A 27,465-nucleotide genomic window follows, 5' to 3' on the forward strand; every position below is an offset into this window, starting at 1 on the left:
GGCGCTGTTTACTATTGTTTTTATTTTTAACTGCTTTGTGTGTCTGGACGCTCTTGGGTTCATTTCACCCCCTTCTCTTGTTGGAACTCACTTTGCCTAAAGTAGGAGTTGCTGGTCGGGGATGAAATTTGCTCCTCGGGTTCTGTTACCATTCTGCTTTCACAGGCAGCTCGCGTCCTTTAGGCAGCCAGTCCTGACAGATATGAAAAACAAAATGACATATTGTAGACACTCAAAGTCCGTTAACTTACATGACAAAAATCCTCTTACAAAAAAAATTCTGCGTTGTTCCATGCTACGCGCATCATAAAACCCAGAAGACGTTTCATTTTCCCACGCCGGACAGAATAGTTCTTCTATTTATCAACAAGGACCTGCAGTGAGGAGCAGCGCACGCGCCAGCCACCCGACGGCTGTGAGGCGCCGGAGAGGTTAGTGTACAGGTTTACCTTGTGCTCTTCAGCTGTTGTGAAGGAGTATCCTGGCTTGATCCTGAGCCGCCATGGGGAAAGTGAATGTGGCCAAGTTACGTTACATGAGCCGAGATGACTTCAGGGTCCTGACCGCGGTAAGAAGTTCGCCGTCTCTCCCTGCCCCCAGTCCTTTCCCACCGCGCGTTTTCCTGTTCCGGAGACTCGGCTGAGAGCTGAGCGTACTGTAGGCCCTCTTAAGAGACCCAGGCTCCGAATGAGGAAGAGAAGACCCGACAGTCAGATTTTTCAAAAGCCTTTGTTCGGAAGCTTTTGTCTTCCCCCGAAACAGAGCAAAGTCCCCTCTTCTAATCATTTCCTTCCTTTCTGCACCCCTACTTATGTTCCACAGCTATACTTGCATCTCTGTGGCCTGGAAAGCTTCTCTGACCCTGGGCTTCCGACCCCCGGAGAAGGGTTTAAGACTCTTGAGAATTGTTAGCACTGAATTCCTCACTCACAGATTCACTCACATAGCATTTATTCAGTTTCATTCAATCAACACTTATTTGTCTGGTTTTTAGTGACAATTCTAGGGAATTCAGAGGGGTACAAGAAAAGGATGACAGATCATTGAGTAAACGAGTAGATAAAGGAAGACTATCAGATAATAAGTGCTGTGAAGATGATAAAGAGGATAATAGAATAGAAACTGCACGTTTGCGGTGGGGAGCATGAATGCCATCTTTAAATTGTGTAGTCAGAGAAGACTGCCAGAGTGAAAGAATCTTGTCTGTTTACTGTTGTAACCGAAGTGTTAAGACCTTTTGAAAATGTTCCTGGCGTTTGGTAGGTACAGAATAAATATTTGCCAAGTAAAAGAAAGACTGGCAGGGGAGAGGGGGAAATAATAGGAGCTGAATGAGAAGGAGGTGGTCCAGTGAACTTCTTGGAAAGAGTTGGAGACCGAGGAAACAGCTGTACTAAGTGAAAAGCTTCTGAGCTAGAAAGTTTTTGAAGAAAGGCCAGTGTGGCTGGAGCATAGTGAGCAAGTTTGGTTGACTGGTTGCAGATGTAATTGGACAAGGTGAGACAGATCATGTGCAGGCTTGGTAAAGAATTTGGAATATATTCTAGATATAGAGGCGCCACCACTGTTTTAAGCAGGGAAGTGACAAAAACTGATTTCAATGGTAGAAGTCTTACAGCACAAAAGATCAACAACACATAGGTTAGGCATTTCCAGAATAAAACAATAAATTTTTTAGAAGCTATTATCTTTTGCTTGAATAGGCAATACTTAAAGATTAAAGTATCAAATGCAAATTCAGTATGAAATTTGGAAGGCACTTAATTCATCTGCACTTTCTCTAAACACCTACTGCCACTTCTGAAAGATACCTTCCTTCTCTGCTTCCTCAGCACATTGATTTATTCCTTAATGCCCAACAGAAACAAGGGAGTCAAGAAAGAATGTTAGAGGCTAACAAGGGAAATGAGTTAAGGTGTGAGGTTTTGGTTGGGATATCAAAACAGTGCCAGTTTTATCTTCCAGAACTTCATCTCTGCAATATTTAAGTTCTTTTTTGAAGCTCACCAACAAATGACCTACTTGTTAAATATAATATTTCAGTCTCTGTTGAGTCTTAACCATCCTTGGTATCAGCAGCCACCTTTCCTTGACTCTCTTTCCTTTACTTCTCAGGCCCCTCCTACATCAGTAATCATACTTTGACTGGCTGCCCTTACCTTTTAATGTGAACTTGCCCTAAAATTCTGTCCCTCAACCCTCCTTTGTCTTCCATTATCTCTTGTTTGATGATCACATCCACTTCACGGCTTTATCTGTTACCTCTGTCAAATAACTGACAATTTTACCCTTTAATTATGACTTCATTCCTGAGTATAGATACATCTTTCCAAATTACCTTAAACAGCTTCATTTGAAAGACCTTCCAGAACTTTGAGTTGTGATTAATGTCCTTAAAACATCTCTGTTCATGTATCTCCCGTGCGTAAACACCTTCAAGGGTTTTCAGTCTTCCTCAACAAGAAATCTAAACTCCTTGGTCTACATTTCAAGGCCTTCCATACCTTTCTCAATAGCGTTTTCCATCCACCTTTTCATGAATTCTATTTGCCATCGCACCTGAGCTACCACTATACTAGCTGTTGCTGTGCTCTGTATTTTCTTGCATATGTGCCATGTCCAAATCTTTTGCTTTCTCTGATATTCCCTTGTGTGTTTTTTTCGGTTTTCCTTCATCTCAAAGTACACCTCAAGTGCCACTTCTTTGAAACTGATCCCTCAGCTGGAATTATTTTTGTTCAGCCCTGAGCACTTCTTTTTTAGCATTTACCATTTCTTGTCTTCTAATAAAGTTAGATGTGTAGGTTCTTATTTCCACAATTAGATAATAAATTCTTGAGGGGTAGAGTATTTTTATATATTTTTTAATCTTCCATCATGCCTGCATATGATACTTTCATATTAAATACCTTCTTAATGAATATCTGAAATAACTATAGTTTTGTTTTTTTTTTAAGATTTTATTTATTTATTTGACAGATAGCAAGAGAGGGAACATAAGCAGGGGGAGAGGGAGAGGGAGAAGCAGGCTCCCCACTCAGCAAGGAGCCCGATACAGGGCTTGATCCCAGGACCCTGGGATCATGACCTGAGCCGAAGGCAGATGCTTAATGACTGAGCCACCCAGGCACCCCTGAAATACCTATAGTTTTTAAAGATAAATATTTAGATGTCAATAAATATCTTAGTATTTGCCGCACGTCAGTAAGTGTTAATGACTTGCAATTTTTACCTTTAGAGTTTAGTAGAGAGGCAGAATATGAGTATCTGTGATTATATAATCAAATTACGATTAGAAATATGTCCAGAGAAGGTAGTACTTACACCTCAGAATTGGCTGGGGAACTGCATGGTCAGAGAAATTTGAAGAAGTTAATTTCTTAGCAAGATTTTGATAGACAACAGCTCTGTGTTGATTATGATTACATATGATTCCTTTAATTTCAGGTTGAAATGGGCATGAAGAACCATGAAATAGTTCCCTGCAGTTTAGTTGCTTCCATAGCCAGCCTTAAACATGGTGGCTGTAATAAAGTTTTAAGAGAATTAGTGAAACATAAACTCATAGCTTGGGAGCGTACCAAAAGTAAGTATTTATGGCACCATTTGTGATTTTTCATGTAACTGGCTTCCCCCAGAGCAGGCATTTCGAAAGGTGGGAAAAGAAAGTTGCCAGACCAGCAAAGTACTCTTTCTAGACCTGAAAACTGCATACATTTACCATGTTCTATTAGAGCTTTCACAGGGCCCACCCAGATCAAAGAGAGTAGAGAAATAGCCTCCATCTCCTGAGAGGGGATTAACAAGTTCCAGTTGGCAGACGAGCAAGTAGGATAGGGATAATTATTGCCACTATCTTTGGCAAATAATGTTCTACTGCACTACTCTAAAGCATTAATTCTCAAACCATCTGTGGTGAGGGATGAGTTTCTTTTTTTCCACCTATTATGGATCCATGCTTTTATAAAATAACAATAAAAAAGTAATTGCTAGAAAAATGAAATTTAAAAATTGATAAAATACAGGCACAAATTCCTTATTAGAGTTGAAGACATAAAATAAATTTGTCAAAGTGATATAAAAATTTCTTAAGGTAACCACTTCGTTTCAGACTGGTAACAAATATTTAGAGACTGGTGTCAGTCTGAGAGTCACACTTTGAGTAACACTGCTCTAGAGAAAAAAATACAAATCATAGGAAGAAATGCCAAACTCATAAGACTGGGTAAGCTAATCATTCCAACTAAGATTTCTTATGTTTAAATTCTTCTCATGACTTGAACTAATGTGACTTGATTGTACAATGTAAGTAAAATACAGTCTTTTTCGTTTTATTTTGTCTAGCTGTCCAGGGCTACCGGCTGACAAATGCAGGCTATGATTACCTAGCTTTGAAAACACTTTCTTCTAGACAGGTGGTTGAGTCTGTTGGAAACCAGATGGGTGTTGGCAAAGAATCTGGTAAGTGCTAACAGTACTACTGAACTCATTTTCTTTGCTGCTCTAGTTTCTATTTATATTTCTCCCTGAGAAAGCATTATCTTTTAATTTTTCCATTTTTTCCAACTGAGCAGTAAATTGAAAAGTTGGTTGGAAACAATATAGATGATGAAATTACCCTTAATTTAGTAGGTTATTGTTTTTTGTAAGTCTCACTGACAATTCAATTATAGCAAGAATTAATTTTCTTCTAATAACTGACATCTTTGGCAAATATTTTATTTACTCTTATTTTATGTATGGTAAATGGATATTTGTAATAGTTAAAATATGCACAAGGGATTATTAGAAGACAGTGAATATCGAAAAGCCACAAACACATTTTTCCGTCACAGAAATAGGACAAAGTTAGGTATGTGTAGAACACAGAAAAAAGCTTTCTAAAATAGCATTGAGCAAATAAGTATTGTGGGAGTGCTAAATATAGCACTGTGTGTGTGTGTGTGTGTGTGTGTGTGTGTGAGAAATGTATAAAATGAGGTAATGAAACACCTTTTTTTTAAGATATGTGCCTCTTAACTTTTTTATGTCTGATTTTTTTTACTTAAAAAAATAATGGCTTTTTTTTAAGAACTTCACTGCATGGAATTGATAAATAGTACAAAAGAAAGTACAATAAAAAGTAAATCTTACTTCTAACCCAGGTCTCAATCTGCTGTTATTACTTCCCAAAATTGTTACTGTTGATGATATCTTATATATCCTTCTAGAAATATTCTATGTTAATACTAGTATATAATGTACCAAAAATGTATGTATATGCATTCACATATCTTTTTAATCACAGGTGAAAGTAAACATTACTTAACTATTTTACACCTTGATTTTTTCCACTTGATGCTTTTTTTTTTTTTTTTTAAGATTTTATTTTTAAGTAATCTCTACACCCAACCTGGGGCTCCAACTTACAACCCCATGATCAAGAGTCCCATGCGCTAGGTGCCAGCCAGGTGCCTCTTGATGCATTTCTGATATCATTTCATGTTAACAGATAGGTCTTTTTCATAGTTGCAGAGTTTTACATAGAATTAGTGCTCAGTAATTGATTTACCAGTCCCAGTTGTTAGGGGCATTTATGTTACTTCATCTTTTCTTTTGTAAGTAATGACATGGTAGACATCCTTGTGCACATATCTCCGTGCAAATGTGCAAATAAATTCGTAAATACAGTCTTAGGAATTATTAGTGCAAAAGTTATGTACATTGAAAATTTGGTAGTACCAAATTTCCTTTCAAAAGTTTACGCTAATTTGTAATTCCACCAATGTGAGTTTCTTGATGTGTAATAATTAAAATTTCTCATGAATAATTAGGACATGTTTTAAATGTCAGTATTTCAAATAGCAACTTTTTTTGATCATTGGAGTACTTAGGGGAAGATCTCCATTCTGTTTACTATAGGATTATATTCTTTTTTTTAAAGATTTTATTTATTTATTTAACAGAGAGCACAAGCAGGGGGAGCAGCAGAGGGAGAGGGAAAAGCAGGCTCCACCGAGCAGGGAGCCCAATGCAGGGATCAATCCCAGGACCCTAGGGATCACGACCCGAGCCAAAGGCAGACACCTAATCGACTGAGCCACCTAGGCACCCCTATAGCCCCTAACAGCTGAATATTATTTATTGAAGCAGTTGAAGAATTGAACTTCATATTGTTGAAAAAGAAATTAAATCACTTCTCATACATGTAGGACATGTAAGACAATTTGCCACTAAATTGAACTGAGTATTGAGCACCTTTGGGAGCAATAACCTTTGACACACTACATCCCTCTTTTCTTTTGTAGTAGATATTAATACATGTTATCTTATTTTGGTTTGTATTTAAAATAAAGACTTTTGCTGAGTAATAAATATTCCTGGTTATTAGTAAAGAAAATTTGATACAAATAAAATCAAAATTCAGAAATTACAATTGAACTTTTTGGAATGATAGTATAATAATGATCTTTTCTAAATCTTGGCTCTAGATATTTACATTGTTGCAAATGAAGAAGGGCAGCAATTTGCATTAAAGCTTCACAGATTGGGAAGAACCTCCTTTCGAAATCTGAAAAACAAACGTGATTATCATAAACACAGGCATAACATGTCTTGGCTTTATTTATCTCGTCTCTCTGCCATGAAAGAATTTGCCTATATGAAGGTATTTGGTAAATAATTTTGTATTTCTTAACAAAATAGTACATGTAGTTGAAAAGATATAGTGACAGTTATCAGTCTTTTGCCCCCACATCTCTCTACCCCAGTCCTAATTCTTTCACTTACTTTTAACTAATGATTGTTTCTGTTATTTGCTTTTCTGGTGACTTTTTTTCTATGTGAAGGCATTTTTCATTGTTACTAATGCAAATTAAGGCAACATGTGTTCTACAGTGTTAATAAGATGCTATCTTATAATATGAGGTAATATTCTGCAATATTAACAAGTAGCCTTAAATAATGATGTAATTGCCTCACAAATGTGTGTGTATCTATTCAATATACATAAATATGCATATGTTTGTCTCTAATTGAAAACCCTGGGGAGTTACCTATAGTAGTTATCTGTAGAAACCTTAGTGTCTCAGATAAGTTGACTAGTATTTTTCCTTCATGTAATGGAGAAGAAATGTTGATTTACAGCATGCAAATTAGGAATGGTAAAAATCTTTAGCCTTTAACCTTTCAACTTCAAAATTAAGTTCAGGGTAGATTGTTTAAGTATCTTTTTTTTTTTTTTTTTAAAGATTTTATTTGTTTGGGAGAGTGAGAGAGCACAAGCAGGGGGAGTGGCAGACGGAGAGGGAGAGGCAGGCTCCCGCCAAGCAGAGAGCCTGACATGGGGCCCAGTCCCAGGACCCTGGGATCATGACCTGAGCTGAAGTCAGATGCTTAACTGGCTGAGCCACCCAGATGCCCCAAGATTTGTTAAATATCTTTAATAACCAAATTAAATATTTTCAGTAACATTTAATTAAACAGAAAATAGTATTGTATTATTACTATTCTCCAATAATAATAGTGTTTGTTACTACTTATCGTCACTTTTTTAAAATTTTGATTTATTAAAAGTCACGCTAGGGGCACCAGGCTGGCTCAGTTGAAAGAGCATGCAACTCTTGATCTGGGGGTTGTGAGTTTGACTCCCACGTTAGGTATAGAGATTACTAAAAATACATACATACATTTAAAAAAAAAAAAGAAGTCACTCTAGTATATGGCCAGTATATGAAACTCTTAGGAGTTTCAGTCTGGTGTTTTTTGAGTAGGTTATTTTAATTCATGTGCTTAAATTTTTAGTAATGATGGGGAAAGAATTCTCAAACAATGTAAGTGATGTTGATAGCATAACATGATAGATGTTTCTTGTCTTATACTAACGATTTGTAACCTATGATAGATAATCAGTAAGTAGGCGGTTTGGTAGGGATTGTTACACATTTTCCCAAAACTGCATTAGGTGTTTTCTCAGATGTTTATATGACGGTACTAGGATAGAACCTGGTTGTGCATAAATATGCTCCTTAAATTTTTCTCTTTTTTCCTAGAGAGTAAAATAAGATTAGGCAATAGCTTAAGGATTAAGCCATAGTGCAAGGGCTAGACCACTATGACAATAGTTAAGGTTATTATATGCTGTTGAGCTGCCAAGGCATGTTCAAGAGTACTTGCATTGAAAAAAAAAGTCTTTAAAACCAAACAAACAAAAACCTTTGGGGAAGGGAAGTAATTCAGTTCCTCTAACAAAGAAGGTAGGAAGTAAACAGCTTTATAAAACTAACCCTGTTAATAGATATACATTGAATACTATTTGTATGCCTACCACTGTATTAAGTACCTGGCATACAGTGGGGTGAAGGTGTGGATACCAAAGGAATAAGTAATGCAGTCAATGTCTTAAAGTTGGGAATACAACACAAATATATACAAAGAATAGTTTAAAAATTAAATTATTTGTTACATTTAGGGAAACTTCTGTAGACTAGAATAGTTGATGAAGGAGGTTTCATAAAATGAGTAGGAGTTGAGTAGAGTCATGAAGCATGCATGTAATTTGTCTCTAAGGAGAAGATAGTCAGACAGTGTGCTGTACTTTGCAGAGGAGCCACTGTGGGCAAAGACATGAATATGGATGTAAGCCCGGTGTGTACTCCAGAGTGCTTATTAAAAAGAGTATTGGGAAAACTAGGACTGGATAAGTAGATTAAAGAGAGTTTTGAAAACTAGGGAAAGTTTTCCAGACTGAGATCAATACTTAGAAACATTGTAGCTTTTTTTTAAAATGGAGCATTGACGTAAGTATTTTAGTTTGGTATTGGTACACAGAATAAAGGTTAGATATGGTGGCAAGAGCTAGAACCACTGTTGGAGCAAACAGGTATAAGTAACAAAGGCCTGCTTTGAAATGGTAGCATTCTAAATTGTAGAGGGCAAAAATCTAAGATATTTGGACTTTGTAAGCAGTAGGATAGGAAAAGTAAAGCATATGGGGAAAGGATGGATTTATGGATGATCTGAAGTAACATCTGACTCAGACCACTACTGTATATGTATTTGTCACATAATCAATTTATTTATATTTTATGTTGTGGTCAGTGCTCTATAAACTAAAATGCCTGATCTACTGGGTATTTTATTTCCTAATCTGCCAGAAGACAAGAGTATTTCCCAAATCACAACTTATTTCCATGTGAATTTTTTTTAAAGATTTTATTTATTTATTTGAGAGAAAGCACAAAGGGAGAGTGAAAGGGAGAAGCAGACTCCCTGCCGAGCCGAAAGCCTGATGTGGGACTCCATCCCAGGAACCTGAGATCACAAACTGAGCCAAAGGCAGATGCTTAACCGACTGAGCCACCCAGGCGCCCTCCATGTGAATTTTTAAGCACACTCCCAATTAATGGCAGAAACTTAACAAAATAAGAAGATATATCCAAGAGACTATAGGCTTCTTGGGGACAGACTTTTTAGCATTCATTTCTGTAACCCTAGCACCATGTATAATATTTAGTAAATGTTCAGTAAATTAAGGCTTGGTGAAAAGGTGAATTAAGTAAACTGGTTTAAAATTTTGTTTTATGTATAGCTTATTTTGTGCTGTGAATAAGCCATACATAAATAAGCATGTGTTAACTGTAATTTTGTAAAGGCTTGTATGTTTTTTCTTCTGGTTGTGGGCAGGTACATTTGCTTTATTTTTCCCTAAAAATTAATGACCTCTTCATTAGTTTATACCTGTTTTGCTATGTTTTAGGCATTGTATGAGAGGAAATTCCCAGTACCAAAACCAATTGATTATAATCGCCATGCAGTGGTCATGGAACTCATAAATGGCTATCCTCTGTAAGTATTTGTTATTCTTGAAACTATGCATCCTAATAAATAAATGTGAGGTTTAGTTTTCAAAAAAAAATTTTTTGATTAAATAGAATATTGCTTCAAGGAGGTAAATCAATAGAAGGCTGTAGTCTCATGCAAACTAAAAATTCAGTTTCATTCTGACAGTATGGATTTTGTAATCTCTGTGATTTATTAACAATCTAGTATATACCAAGCACTGTTCTAGTATATACCAAAGCTCAGCAGTGAACAAAACAAAATCTCTCCCTTCATAGAGCTTACATTCTGTTGGAAGGAGACATGCAATAAATAGCTAAAGAAAGAAATGTATGATTATCAGATGGTAGAAAATGCAGTGGATAAAAATAAAGCAGGTAAGGGGGAGAGGAAGTACTGAGGTAGGTGGAAGAAGCTGCTATTTTTACATAAATGGTCGGGAAGAGTCTCACTGATAAGGTGTTTTTTGAGCACAGTCCTAAAAGAAATGAGAGAGAAAACCATGCAGCTATCTAAGAGATCCAGACAGAGGGAGCAGCAAGTACATAAGTCCCGAGATGAGAGCATGCCTAAATGTTCAGGGACCAATGAGGACGCTGGTGTACTTGGAGTTGAGTGAGTGAGGGCAAAGATTATAAGTGATAAGATCAGAGAGGCAGCAGGGAACTAGATCATTTAGGCTTTATAGGTCATTGCAAGGAATTTTTAATTTCTTTTTTAATACATTTGATATATAAATTTAAAGTGTGCAACATGTTGATTTCATACATTTATGTATTGCAATGTCATTGCCAATGTAGCAATAGTTAGCACAAGGGCTTTTTTATTTTGATTGGGATAGGAAGCTATGGAGGATTTTGGAGAAGAGATGTGATGTGACTGTTTTAATAGGATTACTGTGGCTGTTGTTTTGAGAATAGACTAAAAGGAGACAAGGACAGAATTAGGAAGACAAATTAGGCGATTATTGTAATAATTCAGACAAGAGATGATGGTTGTTTAGATCAGAGTTGTAGATTTGAAGATGATAAAAAGTGGTCAGATTCTGGATATATTTTTTAGGTAGAGCCAACATGATTTGTTTGGGATTGGATATTGATATGAAGTAAGAGGAATGTCAAGGATAACACCAAGGTTTTGGGCCTGAATAACAAATTAAGTGGAGGTACAAAGGTGTTTCTACAGAAATGGGAAAGACTATAGAAAGAGCAGCTTGGAGTTAGAGGGTGAAATAGAATCAGAGGTTCAGTGTGGGACATGGTTAAGTTTGAGATGCCTTAGAGTTCAGAGAAGTCTAAATTGAGGTCAGTGTATATATAGTGTTTAAAGCCATGAGCCTGAATGAGATCACCAAGAATGACTGTAAATAAAGGCTCCTAGCAATAACCTTTGAGGAGCTCCAAAATCTAAAAGTCAAGGAAAGATGAAGAACTAGTAAAAAAAAGACTAAGAAGGAATGAAAAATATGGAAAGAGGACAGTCTTAAGAGTTGGTGTACCAAGAGTAAAGTGAAGGAATGTTTCAACAAGGGTGAAGAGGTTAACTGACAGAACAAATAATGACTACTGGATTTAACAACATGGAAGTCATTGGTAGCTTTGACCAGACCTATTTCTTTGGAACAAGGTGGATGAAAATGTTTGAAATGGGTTCATTAGAATAGGAGGGAAAAAATGAAGAAAGTGCATGTAGAGGAGTTTAGCTGTAATTATCACAGAAAGTCTATAGTAGAAAGAGGATACAGAATTGAGGCAGGTCATGGCTTCTTTTTTTTTTTAAATAGGTGGGAGCTGTTATATCATGTCTGTATGCTGATAGAAATGAGAAAGTTGTTAGGGAATTAAGGAATGGAAATAATAATACACACACATGTTTGCTTTCATGAAAATTATAAATGAATACAAATAACCTATTTTCATATTTTCAGATGTCAGATACACCATGTTGAAGATCCTGCATCAATATATGATGAAGCTATGGAACTAATTGTCAAACTTGCAAATCATGGACTGATTCATGGAGATTTTAATGAATTTAATCTCATTTTGGATAAAGATGACCACATCACCATGATTGACTTTCCACAGATGGTTTCAACTTCTCATCACAATGCTGAATGGTATATGCTAAAAGTGTTTCTGGATATGGGTGTGTTTGTGTGTGATGTAATAATTTTTTTCTTAATTTTTCAACTTTGTCATACTGTCATTTGGGTCAATAACTGGTTTGAAGTGGCTGATGTTAATGGTCTAAAAATTTGGTGGGTTTTTTAAAGATTTATTTATTTGAGAAAGCGTGCGCAGAAGGAGGGGCAATAGGAGAGGGGGAGAATCCTTGAGCAGATTCCCCAGTGAGCATGGAGCCTGACATGGGGCTCAATCCCAGGACCCTGAGATCATGACTTGAGCCAAAATCAGGAGTCGGACGCTTAATCGACTGAACCACCCAGGTGCCTCTAAAATTTGTTTTTTATTAAAGGTTGTCAAACTAGGATAATCCCCCCTAACAGAATTCTTTCTTATTCTTCAGTGTTTTAAAGGGGGGAAAAATGCACTTTGATCCAGTTTTTAAAACCAGTAGTCATTAAGTTTATGCTGTATATGGGAAATTTGAAGAAACGGCATGCTTTATAAACCATGAAAAGAATTTGAGTTACTTGTGTAATCTGACAGACTTTCGAAAGTCAACCTTTCTTAGCCAAATGACCCTTTATTCAAACTTTTACGTAAAAGCCCAGTTTTTAAGACAAAAGCCTGCTAAGAAAAAGTAGGGACATAGAGAAGGAGATCCTAGAACCCCGTCCTCTCTGCCTTTCCCCTTTCTCTTTGCTCCATGGTTGCCTCCAAGAGTGTTACACCAAGCATAATTTGATAATTGTGATGGCCTTAATAAAAATTATAATTTTGGAGGGGACTCAGTTGCCAGATCAAGAATATCTCTCCTGTCATTTTTAGCTTTTATTTTATTATTAGAAAAGAATTCATATAAAACCTCATCCCTCATGCAGGGCAGGGAATGATAAGCACATTCCTCACATTACTTAACCATGTAAGCTAGCCAAGCTGTGAAATATGACAGAATATTTTCCCTTGTATTTCGTGATGCAACTGATTGTAATCAAATTAAAGTTGAATATTTTTTCTCCTCTTGTTCCAAGTTACAATATGAGAAACTTCTCTTTTTTCCTGAAGATAACAACCGCTATCACTTACATAATAGAGATAATGAATTCTTCGAAAGTGGGAGCTCAAACCAGTTTGTGTTCAGTCAAGATTTTCTTCCTCCTGATTCTCATTAGAAAATGTCTATACTTACTCTAGAAAAAGAAATGTTCGTTAAATATATTTAAGAATATTTCCAACCAAACAATTATTAATAGATTATTAGGTGCTTGGGTGGTTAATAATATCTTTGGATGGTAACTAATCACCATTTTTATTAAATGAGGTAACATAGTCACACAATGAAGGAACATCCGGGAACCACCAGAGTTAGAGAAGGAAACAATGACAAATCATGACATTTGAAGTGTAGGCTGCATTATTCTGTAGGGAAACAGTGTGATTTAACTTGATATTTAATGGGCAGGTACTGGGGTAAAGGATTTGTGCTAAGCACCAGAAATTAAGATATAAATTAATAATTATAAATAAGACCTATTTCTGCTTTTGAAGATTTTGAGATTTTATCTAGTTAGATGAAACATAGACATATGTAAAAAGATAATTTTAAAATAATTTAATTGAGGTTTTTCCCAGGGTGCCCTAAAAGGAAAGAAGAGTGGCATTATCTTTGTTTCCAGCCTTTATATTTCTCTAAAATATTAATATTCAAGCAGGTAGTCAATTCCACATCACCCTGTTTCTTAATTCTCCTTTGTCTAGAAACCTAGAGAATTTAATCTGTTCTCACTGCTTCATGGTGGCCAAAAAAGCAACCTGAGGGGGCGCCTGGGTGGCTCAGTTGGTTAAGCGACTGCCTTCAGCTCAGGTCGTGATCCTGGAGTCCCGGGATCGAGTCCCACATCGGGCTCCCTGCTCAGCAGGGGGTCTGCTTCTCCCTCTGACCCTCTTCCCTCTCGTGCTCTCTGTCTCTCATTCTCTCTCTCTCAAATAAATAAATAAAAAATCTTTAAAAAAAAAAAAAGCAACCTGATATTCACAGGTCCTTCTACCCTGGTCCAGATTAACATGTCTTCAGATCATTATTTATAAGCCACAGCATTGTTTATCTCTTTTGGCTGTTCTTGCAAATTAACTAATGGATAATAACATAATTTAATAGTCCCCAGACTTTTTCTTAGGCATCACTAACCTATTTTATCTTTAGCTTTTGCCGTTGACTGGGTTCTAGTGGGTATAGCTGATGAGTATAACCAGCCAGACTGGAAACAAAAGAGGAAAAGTGGAAACCTGCCCCACACCGCAAATCCAGTCTTCTTTTCTGAGATTCATATACATCTTATCTTCTCTTAGTATGTCTGTTACAGTATGGGAAGACCTCAAGTTTTCTAACTCTAGCGACTATGCCTTTCACAGCTTATATTTCCTATTAGTTTCTCTGCTTTTAGTTTTAGTTTTTCAAACACACTGGCAACTGATTTGTTTCTTTTATTTTTTTCTTATGAGTAACATCCTTTTTCATACAGTGATTAGGAGTGTCATTAATAAGGATATTGTCATTGACTAAGAAGGAAAAATGTAAGCAACACAGGCTATATCAAAAATGATTCTTGCTTTTACAGGTATTTTGACAGAGATGTTAAATGCATTAGAGATTTCTTCATGAAACGTTTCGGCTATGAAAGTGAGCTTTATCCAACTTTTACTGATATCAGGTTTGTACTCTGCTTTGTTTAAAATGATAAAACTGTTTAAATAACCTGATTTATTTAATTCTAAGAGTTTTAACAGTTAGTTTCATCTTAAAAATTTCCAAATAGTGACCTTCAGCACATTAAATCGTTGTTGAGTATCATTGCTGTCTAATGTATAAATGAAACTTAAAAACTAGAGAATTCCGGCCTTTGGTCTGTTAAGGCAATGTTACTGAATTTAGGGGAGGAACAGACATAGTTTTTTATAAATTCACAAACTTTTACTGCAAAGTGCAGTTTAATATGTGAATAACCCATTTTTAAGGAAGCAAGTCAAGTGTTCATTGGAATTTATGTTTTCCTTCGTTCATAAGAGAAGCTATGTTTAATTGATTCATGGAACATAATTAAATAAAAATCCTCAAAGCAAAAATTTCCCATTTATTTTATATACTTAGTTAAGATACTGTTTTCTGATTTGGGATGATTGACATAACTTAAAAGAAGAAATCTTTAGCCCTCTTTGAAAGTGAATTTATTAAATCGATATCAGCTGAAGTTTAACCTTTTACTAGTATTTGTTGCTTTTCATAGTCACTTTATTCTTAAGTGACAACAAGCCTATATCTTCTACATTTTATACTTAACTATTAGATTTTAGGCAAAGAAAAATCTTTAAAATATATAAACTACTAAACTCATTTGAGGATTATAATTTATCAGAATAATAAATACTTACCCATGTCAGGTAAGTATTTGTTTATCATTCTTTTTTCCTAGGAGGGAGGACTCTCTTGATGTAGAGGTTTCTGCCAGTGGCTACACAAAGGAAATGGAGGCAGATGGTGAACTGCTTCATCCAGTAGGTCCAGATGATAAAAATATTGAAACAGAAGACAGGTCTGAATTCTCACATTCTGATGAAGAGATGTCAGAGAAAGCAAAGGTTTGTAGTTTAGAAAATCAGAGTGATCGAAACTCTGCAGATGAAACAGCTGACTGCTGTTGCGTATCATCTGGAGATCTTGAGCAAATAAAGGAAGATGATTTATCAGAGGAGAGTGCTGATGCACACAATTTTGAAATACCTGAATTCATTCGAGCTTTAGAAGAAATAGAAGGGCAGGATGTTGACAACAGTTCTGTAACTGAGTGTTCTGAGGAGAAAAACAAAACTGAAAATGACACCAGGCAAGATGGTAAAGCAGGTCAAGGAGGAATCCCCATGGGCTCTGAAGAGTATGAAGATGCATGCCCTCATCTGATTGCCTTGTCGTCGTTAAACAAAGAAATCAGGCCTTTCAGGTATAGATGTCTGTTGATTGATTTTTTTACTTTAATGTGGAGACCTATACTTTCTTCAAGTCTGGTAAATGAGTGTGTTTGTTTGTTTTTTCCCAAATGATGTAACAGAGCTATATTCTGCCCCATTATGTGTAAAAAATGAAAGCAAATAACCTTTTGTTGTTAAAATTCACATTACCCTTTACAAACCATTGTGTTAGTTTTAAGCAGTTCTGCCTTAAAAATGCAAACCAGTTACTTTAAAAGAATTATTTACAAATAATTGATAAATTGATCTTGATAAATTGACCAAGTTGTAGATGGATGAATGTTCATATATTTTTGTAATTTTACATCTAATGTATGTTTGATTTATACGTAGTCCAATAAACATGCAGTAAATGTGCTCTCTTCCTAAAATATCTATTTATAGTGAATTTTCTCTGGTACTTTGAACCCTCTGTCTATATAATGTTACTATGTTATTTTTCTTGTAAGAGTTTCTTTCTTGCAAATATTAATATTAGCAAAAGATATAAAAAATTTAATTTTTAGATTTGGGATAGTTTAACCAGAATCAATTATAGTTTAATGGAGTTTTATTCAAAATAATAATATGACAAAATTAAATCAATAGTACATTTATTAGGCATTCCTCAGTACATGTTCATGCTTATATCCTAGGGCTGTCTTAATCTTTAGAGTTTTATTATGAAGCAAAACACAGAAATGTTGTGCCTTTTTTGTATAACCATATCTGGAGTCTCAGGGCTATTACCACTCAAATAATAAGCTTATAAAGTTAAATTAAAATCAAGGGTGGTAGTGGCTGAGGAGTTTCAGTAAGTAATAGAAGAAAATATACATAGGCTAAATAGTTTTAGCATGGAATGATTTGTTCTCTTTGAACACATGTTGGGCAAAATTTTTATTATTCAGAGTAGAAACAATGATAACATTTTGATGAAAAATATTGACTGTTAAGGGTTAATATGGTCCGAGTTTCTTATACCTTGTATACATTAAAACTTTGAGCAATGTGTAAAACAAATTAGTTTCCATCATTTTTTCTGCCTTAGCAGAGCAGATTGTATAGAGTAAGAGTACTCTCTCTTCCATCTATTGTTGTTTGGGAGATGGCAGGGAAGTGTTCGAAGGATTTATATTGTAAGAGGCAGACGTGTAAAGTTCAGTGAAAGAAAAGGAGAGGATTAGTGGGAAAGATATGAACTGTGGGGACGTGATAACAAATTTGGTGGCTGAAACATTCTACCATTTTGCAATTTTGATAGTGATTATTCGAATGCTGTAAAATGAAAAGTGTTAATATATTGGGCTGAATTGTGGGTAGTTTTGCCTTCACAGAAATGTTAAATATAATGATCTTTCTGGCCTGTATGTAATGTTTTTTAAGTTTTACTATCATGTAGGAATAATATAAATTAATCACACATAATTAACTAAAAAAGTCACTGGATAATTTGTGATTTTCTTTTACTTTTAGAGATGAAGAAAATACAGAAGATATTAAACAGTACAGAACAAGAACTCTGAGTGTTACTTCTGCGGGCAGTGTTTTAAGCTGTTCAACAATTCCTCCGGTAACTATTCAGCATTTTCCAAATGTTGATTAGGTCATTACCATGGACAGATTATAGACGCTCATATATGGTCTAGTCCCTGACGTTTAACAATGAAGAAATTGAGGCCCAGATAGGTTACGTGACTTTGCTCAAGGTTACCCAGTGACAGCGCTGCAGCTGAAGTGCAACGGTGTACCAGTTTCACTAGCTAGTTCTTTAATTTTGAGGGAGAAAAATAGGTGATTTAAAAATTTTGGGTATCTTAAGTTTTTGTTAGACATTTAGCAGCAATGTTCAAAAGAATTTCTTAAGGAACATTTTCTGTGCAGGATAGTGAACACAAATAAGGCAGCTCCTGAGGAGCTTTACTGCCTGCCATCCTTCTCTGCAGAGTACCCAATAGAAAGAATCAGTTTATTTCCTTTGTGAATTTTTAAGGAAAGGGATAAAATTACGTCATTGGTGTATTGGGTGTTTTCCTTCTGCTTAAAGGCATTAAGTTAAATACCATTGAAACCAGGTTTTAGTGGTAACTTCACTTAAAATGAACAAAAGAAAATCAATTTAGAAGTTAGAAAGGAGGAAATAAAATTATGTGGAATGTGAATTCAAACTAAAGAAAAGAACTTTGTTTTTACTGAACTTCTGATTTCCAAGTTCATATGTATTGTCAGTAAGCTAAAATATATGTTCTATGGATATAATATGGGATATTTACAAAATTAAATCAGAATTATCAAAGACAAGCTAAAAATAACATACTGTATTTTATAATATAGCACACTTTTAATGGTTCTAGGAACTTTACTTGATAATAGAAACATTTAGAGTTTGTCAGACCAAAATAAAAGTGTGAAATTCTGTAAATGTATAAATTTTTTTTTATACTTTTTAATGTTGGCCTTATAATTTATCTGATTTTCTGGATGTAAAATTTAAATCTATGGGATTTTTGAAACATCTAATAATTATATTAAAAGATAAAAGTCTCCCTTTAAGTATTATCAACCTGTTTTTATTAAGAATTTCTCACACTTTTGGGGCGCCTGGGTGGCTCAGATGGTTGGGCGTCTGCCTTCGGCTCAGGTCATGATCTCAGGTCCTGGGATCGAGTCCCGCATCGGGTTCCCTGCTCAGTGCAGAGCCTGCTTCTCCCTCTCCCTCTGGCACTCCCTCTGCTTGTGCTCTTCTGTCTATCTCTCTGTCAAATAAATAAATAGAATCTTTAAAAAAAAAAAAGAATTTCTCACACTTTTTAGGGGTGCCTGGGTGATGCAGTCAGTTGAGTGTCTGACCCTTGTTTTTGGCTCAGGTCTTGATCTCAGAGTCCTGTGATCAAGCCCCAGGCCCCGTGTCAGGCTCTTGCTCAGTCTCATGCTTAAGACTCTCCTACTCCCTCTGCACCTCCCCTCTCTGTGTCTTTCTCTCAAATAAATAAATAAACCTAAAAAAAAAAAAGAATTTCTCCTGCTCTTTAATGGCCTGTCCACCCTTGGCTTTTATATTTTCTATACTTAATGAGTTTTATTTACCCTTTTTTTTTTTTTTTACTTCTTAGATTCAAAACGTAAGTGCTTTTATGTAATTACAGTGGTGTAAAATCGGCACTTGAATATAAAGTTTAGATTACTAATTAATGCTACTTCCTTAAATTCTAAGTTATGCTGTCTTCTGTATATAAAGATGATGACACTGACATTGTCTTTAGCTCTTGACTTTATCCCATTTCCCTTATAGCTAACAGGAACTTAAAGTTTAAAATGGGGTCAAACCTATAATGAATTGCATTATAAAATACAAATTTGCGGGCACCTGGGTGGCTCAGTTGGTTGGGCGACTGCCTTCGGCTCAGATCATGATCCTGGAGTCCCAGGATCGAGTCCCGCATCGGGTTCCCTGCTCAGCAGGGAGTCTGCTTCTCCCTCTGACTCTCCCCCCTCTCATGTGCTCTCTCTCTCATTCTCTCTCTCAAATAAATAAATAAAATCTTTAAAAAATAAATAAAAAATAAATAAAATTAAAAAAAATACAAATTTGCCTTCTAAAGAGAAAAAAAGATCTCTTACGCCTCGCTTGATCAAAAAGGTTTCCCTGTAATCATTGGAAACAAATTGATCATCTTAATTCTACATTCTTTTGGAAATTTGGTCACACTGTTTTCCTTGAGGTCACATTATTTTGTTAAAAGGTTAGGAGAAAACTATTTTGTTAACCTCTGTTAATTTGATTATTGTTTTACTGTCTGGTAAAAGATTTTCTCTGTGTTCTTTGGAACTGTAATTGTAAGATCTGTTTTCTTCATATAAATGCTTTTATAGTTCTCTATTAGCAAAGTTGCCACTTACCAACCCTGTTCTTCCTAATATGTAAAATGTAACAAATTCTAATTAAACTTAAGGTATATTGCTTTTTAATAAATGTACATGTCAACAAAAACAACAATGGAATCAACAAAATGCATGATTTTTGTTAATTTTTTTATGTACTGTAATAATCACAAGTATTTTATTTCGTGTTTCATCATTTTAAGAAATATATACTAAACGAGATTTTTCTCCCTCTTATTTTAACATGAAAAAATTAACCTTGTAGGATTCATAAATTGTTCTGGATTAGGAGGAGGTGCGTGCATAGTAATCTGTTGTCTCCTTATTTTCTCCAGCTTCTTGGTATGATTATCAAGCAGAACATTTAGAAAATAATTGATTTTTTTATTGGCAGTATTCTAGAGGCCTCTGTGGTGCACGTTTTACTGTTGTTTTCCTGGGACTTTTCCTCTCCTGTTTATTGGTTGCCTTCTTTCCTAGTTCCATCTCTTTCTCTTACCTAGTTTACGTCTTTACTTGGCCATACAGATTCCAGTAATTATATGAGTGAATGGGAGGGTCAGTACTTATTTATTTCTAAAAATGTCTTAACCTGTTCTCACACTTGATTGGGAGTTTAAGTGTTCAAGTTGTGGTTTGGAAATAATTTTCCTTCAGAATTCTGAAAGTATTGCTCTTTTGTCTTTGTTGTAGTTAAGAAGATGTGCTTTTCTAATTCAGAATTCTGGTCTGCCGTTGGGGTGAGGAGGCTATGATAGTTTTGCTGGTCTTCCTAGGGTAGGGAAGAGTCCTGGGGGCCAATTACATTTATTCTAAACTTTCAGCCAATCCTACAGCTTTCAGTTCTGAAACTTCTGGGATACCAGTTCCTTCTAAGTCTCCTGCCTTACTGGGTTTGGGTGACTACATCTCATGGGGTATCAGCCTCTGCAGGGAATTGAATTCTGATTCTTCCATCTGTTTCCACTCTCTCTTCTCTTACCTTTTTTCCCATTGAGTATCATTAAGACTAAAATTAAGAAGGAAAACTTTTTAAAGCCTGTTAATTGAATGTAGTTTCCTTAACTGTGTTAAATAATGCAAAGTCTCCATTTAACTTACCTGGACCAAAGTTTTATAGTACACATATACAACCCAAGAAACAGTGTGTTAGGCAGACTAATTCTTCTAGCCCCTTTTTACCTCAGATCCGTTATTCTTTAATTTTTTAACTTGACAGGTTTTTAATAAATGCTTCTTTGTGCCTAGCATAGGGTGGGGCATATTAACAAGAGACCCTTGGTTCGGGGCGCCTGGGTGGCTCAGTCGTTAAGTGTCTGCCTTCAGCTCAGGTCATGATCCCAGGGTCCTGGGATCGAGCCCCACATCGGGCTCCCTGCTCGGCGGGCAGCCTGCTTCTCCCTCTCCCACTCCCCCTGCTTGTGTTCCCTCTCTCGCTGTGTCTCTGTCAAATAAATAAAATCTTTAAAAAAAAGGAGACCCTTGGTTCAACCTTTGCAGTGTTTACCTCGTTTTTAGGAAATAAGTTGGATGATATAAGGTTATATACAATTAAATATCAGGCTGTAGTGCTTCAGATGAAGAAAAGGTTATTAGGAACAGAATATTCAAACTTTTTATTCATCTTGTAAGTGACATTGGCAGCCTGGCTCTTAATAAGAATAATTTGAATTTATACTGAGAAAGCATTCTACATCTCCCAGAAATTGTATAAAGACTTTTCCATGTAACTGCTGCCATCAGATCATCTCTACACCTGAAGTTATGAAGGCACTCTTGGATACATTTTTTTGTAAAGATTTTATTTATTTATTTGAGAGAGAGAAAGATAGTGAGTGAGAGCACAGTGGGAGGGAGGAGCAGGCTCCCTGATGAGCAGGCAACCCCATGTGGGGCTCGATGCAAGGACCCTAAGATCATGACCTGAGCCAAAGGCAGAAGCTTAACCGGCTGAGCCACCTAGGCGCCCCACTCTTGGATACATTTTGACCAGTTGTGAATGCTTTTGAACATAATTTTCTACTACAAAGCCATGTCTACTTTTATCTCGAAAGCAGAGCAACAAGCAGTTTTTAATCTTGGGTTTTTTGGTTTGGGGTTTTTGTTTTCAGTTTTCCTGATGGACACTAGGTGGCACTATGGCGATTTGTTATTCAAAGAATTGTGTAGTACTTTTTGCTATAAAATCTGTATTTCTGTTAGGAATTTATTTTCTCCTATTTTGTAACCATTAGTTTGGTGTTTATTTTATTGCTGGTTCACATAGTACTGTCAGTGTTTTTAATTTAAGAAATTCATGCTCTTAACAAATTTGAAAAAATATTAGCAATGTAAATCTTTGTTTTATTAAATATTTACTCCTTATCAAAATGGTCAATTATCAGTAATACTGATTCATGAAATCTTTCCAGGAAATGGTGAAGCAGAAGGTGAAACGTCAGTTGACAAAACAGCAAAAATCAGCTGTCAGACGTCGATTGCAAAAAGGAGAAGCAAATATATTTACGAAACAACGGAGAGAGAACATGCAAAATATTAAATCAAGCTTGGAAGCAGCCAGCTTTTGGGGAGAGTGATATATTTAAGATCTTGAACATTTTCCAGAAAGTTACTATAATCCCTTTTTAAGCCACCCCTAGTCTTTTCTAGACCAAGACAGATATATAAATAGATAAATAAACTCTCTTTCATCTGTTAATTTGACTCATTTGGTACATGTCTTCCAAAGAATAATTATAGTATTCTGCTAAAGCAGTCTAATTCTCCCAAGTATTTTAGGTGACTGGTGAATCCGCTAAAATCTGTTTTTCAAAATAATCTTTTTTAGAAATATTTGGGTATTTAAAAAAAAAATACCACTGTTTTTTTGCTTTTTGTTCTAACTACATTGTAGGGTTGTTTTGAGGACTACATAAGTTATAATGCACAGAAAGCACTTAGAACAACGCCCAGCACTTTATCAACATTCCTTAAAGTGTAGCTATTAGAATGATAATTGTAATGTTTATCTTTCTGCTTTTCTAACGATTTGGTTGCATTCTGTTTAACCACTGAAAGAATCTACTGTCATCTGTTTTTTTAGTTTCCAGTATCAAGGGTCAGCCACTAATGCATAATTTTATTTTCTGCTTTTTAAATCGGTAATGTGGTCATGGGAACAGAAAGTTGCTATGGTCTCACCACAGTTTCCACATTTGCCAGTTTTTATGCAGGCCTGAGCAGAAGTAGAAGAGTTAGGGGTGTGAGGAGGTAGAATTGATGAGGAATGGAAACTTATCTCTTAATTCTCTTAGCTGGGTGGGTCCAGAACATGTTTTCACTTCGATAGTAACAAATACTTTAGTACAGGAAAGAAAGAAAATATATAAGACATGGTTCCTCCCTCAAAGACTTGTAATCCAGTGAGATGTGAAGATGGGTGCCAAAGTGTATGTACCTGATGATGAATTCGTCTCCTCGGCATTGCCCAATGGGCCAAAAGGGGCAACGCCTATGGTGGAAAATGGCCACTAGATGGCAGTCACTCCACGGTCACCAGACAGAATGTCTTAAAATTACTTGCATCCGTGATAATGATCTACCAAAAAAAAAAACAGATTTATTTCCAAGAATGATAAAGACCGCAGATTCCCTCTCACCTTTGTAAAATTCATTCTACTGTTTGCAAGACCTATCATCTAATAAATTACCTTTAATAATGGAGATGCAAGAAAATATCTAATTCAATTCCCCTGAAAATAAACTTACACTAATTTGGGAAGTGTTTACCTAGCTTTGAATTTTAGATGTGTCTTTAAAGCATTTACTAAATAAATCTACTTTAAAGCATTTTAATAGCATAAAATGGTATTGGAGACAGCTTAATAGAACCATAGAATATGTATCTTATAATACATATTTGGAATGTCAAAGGTAAACTGGGAATAAAACTATATGACTTCATCCTCAATTTTACTGAGTTGATGAGTCTACTTTTGGGTACCTACTACATAAAAAACATGCTGCTACTTAAGGAACTTCGAAGGCAAATAAACATAGTTCTTATTCTTAATAGATTCCCTGTGGTTTTCAGAACAAATTAGTCAAATGCACAAATCTAAACAAATTACTCAGTGTCTAATCACAGCAATTCTAAAAGATGTTTTTGAGTAGCCATCAATTAGAAGTCAGTTTGCCCTATCAGACAGCATGTAACCCTCACGTTTTAAAACATCCATAGTGAATAATGAGCAAAAACAAAATATAAGTGTACTACTAATGTAGTCAAAGCGTGTACTTTGATTGCTAATAAAACACTTGAGTCTGGGAGTTCCAAATGTAAATCCTGGTTCTACCACTTCCCAAACGTCAGTTGCTTTCTGTAGCTTGTCTAACATCATTTTTTTGATTTGTGAAATAAGGACATTTAACAGTGCCTGTCTTAGAGTTACTGTAAAAATTAGCGCCTATAAGGAGCTTAGCACAGTGCCTGATACGTGCTATATGTTAGGGAGTATTGCTCAAATGGTTTCAGGTTACCAAAAGGAGGATTCATGAGGAATCTTTCCTATTTCCAAGGTCACTGATATTTTGACCATGATCCTTTCAGTGTCGTTTTTATCTAGACATACAAATGCTTTGCTTGTAGGCTTGCATCCTCTACTTGTTGCTCCTATTGAATAACTTTTTCCTACAAGATAATGTAGTTTATACTTGTGCTAAATAACTGTGATAATTGGTAGCCATCGGTCTGTTCTTTGGTGCATAGCTGGCTGTCTTTGAGCTTTCTCCAGAATGCTATAGATCTTTACAGGGTACTAACCAGAAGATAATCACTCTTTTAGTCACGTACTCAGCAAATTTTAAGAAAAAAAGAGTTACCTAATTAAAGAACTTACCACGTAAACCTGCTGCCCTAGAAGTTTATCAGCCACTTCCACAAGGTGGTGGGATGAGTTCATTAGGTTCTCAGGGAAAGCACTACCCTGAGGTGTAGGTTTTTTCAAGTCACATTCAATATTCTGAGTGGCTAAGGCTCACCATCTCCATTGTTCTTCATCTCTCTTCAGAACATCTCCCTAGAGAGCATCAGACCATATCTTAGTTTGACCTTGATTTGCTGTATGAAGGTCTCAACCATCCTATGCAACTGTAGAAGGCTGGGAATGAGGTAAAGTTCAGAATAACCATGACTTACACAGTTGTTTAATAACTGGGAGTGTGGGAATAACTCCAAAATCTACAACACTTGCAGTGAGTGACTAATACTGTTATATTTTAAATATTTTCATATTATATTTTTATAATATATATACATAATATATATTATAAATAATGATATTAAAATTAGCATTTTTATAACATTTAGAATCAGATTATTATAGCTTAATTCATAAATAAGAGTGCCTCATAACAAAATACTTTACTTGGAATATTTGTCACAATATAACATGCTTCCATTAAAAAAAAGTAACCACTTGAATGAATCAAAAAACAAAATGCTTACTCTAACTGCTGTTGAAGGAGGTTTGGCTTACATTAGGGAAAAAATACAATGTTCAGATAAGTTTTGCAAATGCTTGATGTTGTCTAAAGATATTGGGGGAGAATACAGATTTTTAAGATAAAATTTTTGTTGACTGAAAGCCTCCACTATGTTTGGAAAGAAGAATAAACATGCAACAATTACATGACAGTACAAAGTAGACTGTACTAAAGAGCCTGGTACCATTGATCTCATGCTGAGGAACTTCCAAGGACAGTGGGTAAGTGAAAGGCCAGAGTAATTTGGTGAGTTGTGGGGAAGAGGGATTTAGTTGAATAGGTAGACTGAAAATGACCTTGCAAAGAGGAAATCATGTAGAAGATGAATGTAATATGCTGTAGTTGGGAAAAGGGTGTTATGCAGCAAAGGAACAAATTAAAAATGATTTTGAAAATTTTTTTGGAATTAACGATGTATTGCAAAAGGAGCAATTGTAGATTTTGAGCACTATAGTGATTTGATTTTAAAGGTGTTGGGAGGGTGCCTGGCTGGCTCATTTGGTAGATCATGCAACTTTTACTTTTTTACATATTTATTTATTTATTTGAGAGCGAGTGAGCGCACACACACACATGCGCACATGTGTGAGCAGGCGGGGCGGGGTTGGGGGGGCCAGAGGGAGAGGGAGAAGCAGGCTCCTCACTGAGCAGGGAACCTTTCAAGGGCCTGGATCTATCCCAGGACCCTGGCATCATGACTTGAGCCAAAGGCAGACATTTAAAGGAGCCACCCAGGTGCCCCAATCATGTGACTCTTGATCTTGGGGTCATGAATTCAAGCCCCATGTTGGGGGTAGACATTATTTTAAAAATTAAAATTTTTTTAAAATTTAAAAATAAAGGGGGTGGGAGGGAGAGCTAAGGGAACTTTGTCAACGTTAGACAATTTTTTGGAAGAAATTGAACAGAAGCTAAAATTTGCACAGTCAGCTTAGGTATTAAGGTTAAGACAGTCTGGGATAGAATCCTATTATACTAGAGGTATAGAGATTCTTGATTACCTTATTTTTATTTTAGAGATGAGAAAGTATTTTTAGACATAAAATTACTTGCCCAAAGTCACATGGAGTAAATAGGATTGGGAGTGAGTGGGAAGAAAGATGGAATTGATACATACCAGAAAGGCAAAAAGTTAGAAAAACCAGAGTACTCAAGTGGTTTGGAACTTTGTATCTAGCCCAGGGATTTCTTCTGCAAAGTCACCGAGGTCCACAAACTTTGACTTGTCTTCCTGGTGTGGAGGTATGGGAGGAGACAGTCCTTACAACCAGGTCCAGGTTTTGAGTCCTATCCGCCACAAAATTTCTTCCCTAATTAGAAAACAGGTTTTTTGTTGTTGTTTGTTTGTTTGTTTGTTTTTTCCATGATAAACCTTTCATTTTCTCACAGGCCCAAGAAAACCCTTGTCAATAGACTGAAGCCCTGAGTGGAACACTTCTGGTTTTTCATGGGGAGGTGGGAGGGGAGTAGGGTGCTAGGGTGGGGGGCAGTACTTTTTCCTTGAGCTCAACAATACTGAGGTACCTAGAGAGGATGAGAAGAATATATTATATTCTCTAACTTGGTCTTCCCCTAGTTTTCATTTTGTGGAAAAATAGGCCACCTTTCTATACAGTTTTCTGTTTCCTTTAAACAAATTTTGAAAAGAAATATTTCTTCTGTGTCAACAGGATGCGTGCTAAGTGCAGTACTCTGGTAGTTATTGCATGGGAAGTGAAATGGAAATTATAGTTTACAGTGTGAAATGGATGGCCACAAAGCTTTTATCTTAATGTAAGCATATCCATAAATATAGCCTGAATTGAATGAAGAGTATCCTAATGATGCAATCTTTACAGGAACCTTCATCTAAAATATATGGAGCTAGGAAATTACCAGCTTGTGCTTGAACCTAACATATCCATCAACTAATCTCAGGTTTAAGTCGTTTATTTACAACCAATAAACATTCTTCCTGGGTTTGTTTTAATCTAATAGTATTAATTTTTTTCATAGTCTAGGTTTTCATTTTATTTTGCTCATCACTGTTGCAAAGATTTAAACATTGAAAGAACTCATACCCCCAGAAACATGTAGCTTCAGTTGGCCTATGTAAACGTGTGTCTCATCCCCC

General features: G+C 35.8%; 2 protein-coding genes and 2 long non-coding RNA genes across 5 annotated transcripts in view; 2 read left to right on the forward strand and 2 right to left on the reverse strand.

Moving 5' to 3' along the window:
* The window catches only part of LOC144381107 (uncharacterized), a 114,904-nt gene extending 114,717 nt beyond the window's left edge, over nt 1–187 (reverse strand). Inside the window, exon 1 of the long non-coding RNA XR_013445677.1 lies at nt 92–187. This is a non-coding gene — a long non-coding RNA (uncharacterized LOC144381107). The remainder of the gene's footprint in view (nt 1–91) is intronic.
* On the forward strand, nt 98–22,527 carry RIOK2 (RIO kinase 2). Its single transcript, XM_036080980.2, has 10 exons — nt 98–568; nt 3,448–3,586; nt 4,345–4,461; nt 6,471–6,646; nt 9,737–9,825; nt 11,747–11,938; nt 14,564–14,656; nt 15,416–15,940; nt 17,424–17,520; nt 22,241–22,527. Exons 1-10 carry the CDS (start codon nt 503–505, stop codon nt 22,403–22,405), a joined length of 1,659 nt encoding a protein of 552 aa, XP_035936873.1. The 5' UTR covers nt 98–502; the 3' UTR covers nt 22,406–22,527.
* LOC144381106 (uncharacterized) lies at nt 6,421–15,440 on the reverse strand. Its single transcript, XR_013445676.1, has 2 exons — nt 15,375–15,440; nt 6,421–6,550 (listed from the first exon to the last, which is right to left on the reverse strand). It is a non-coding gene; the product is annotated as an uncharacterized LOC144381106 (long non-coding RNA).
* A 139-nt stretch (nt 22,528–22,666) lies between the features above and the next one.
* LIX1 (limb and CNS expressed 1) overlaps nt 22,667–27,465 on the forward strand; it is a 65,398-nt gene continuing 60,599 nt past the window's right edge. The window contains exon 1 of one of the 2 annotated variants that reach the window (XR_013445674.1): nt 22,667–25,573. The gene's annotated coding sequence lies outside the window, so the exon portion shown is untranslated. The remainder of the gene's footprint in view (nt 25,574–27,465) is intronic. The other variant, XR_013445675.1, reaches the window with a different exon arrangement.

This window comes from Halichoerus grypus, chromosome 2, assembly GCF_964656455.1.
Source record: "Halichoerus grypus chromosome 2, mHalGry1.hap1.1, whole genome shotgun sequence".
Classification (NCBI taxonomy): Eukaryota; Metazoa; Chordata; class Mammalia; order Carnivora; family Phocidae; genus Halichoerus; species Halichoerus grypus.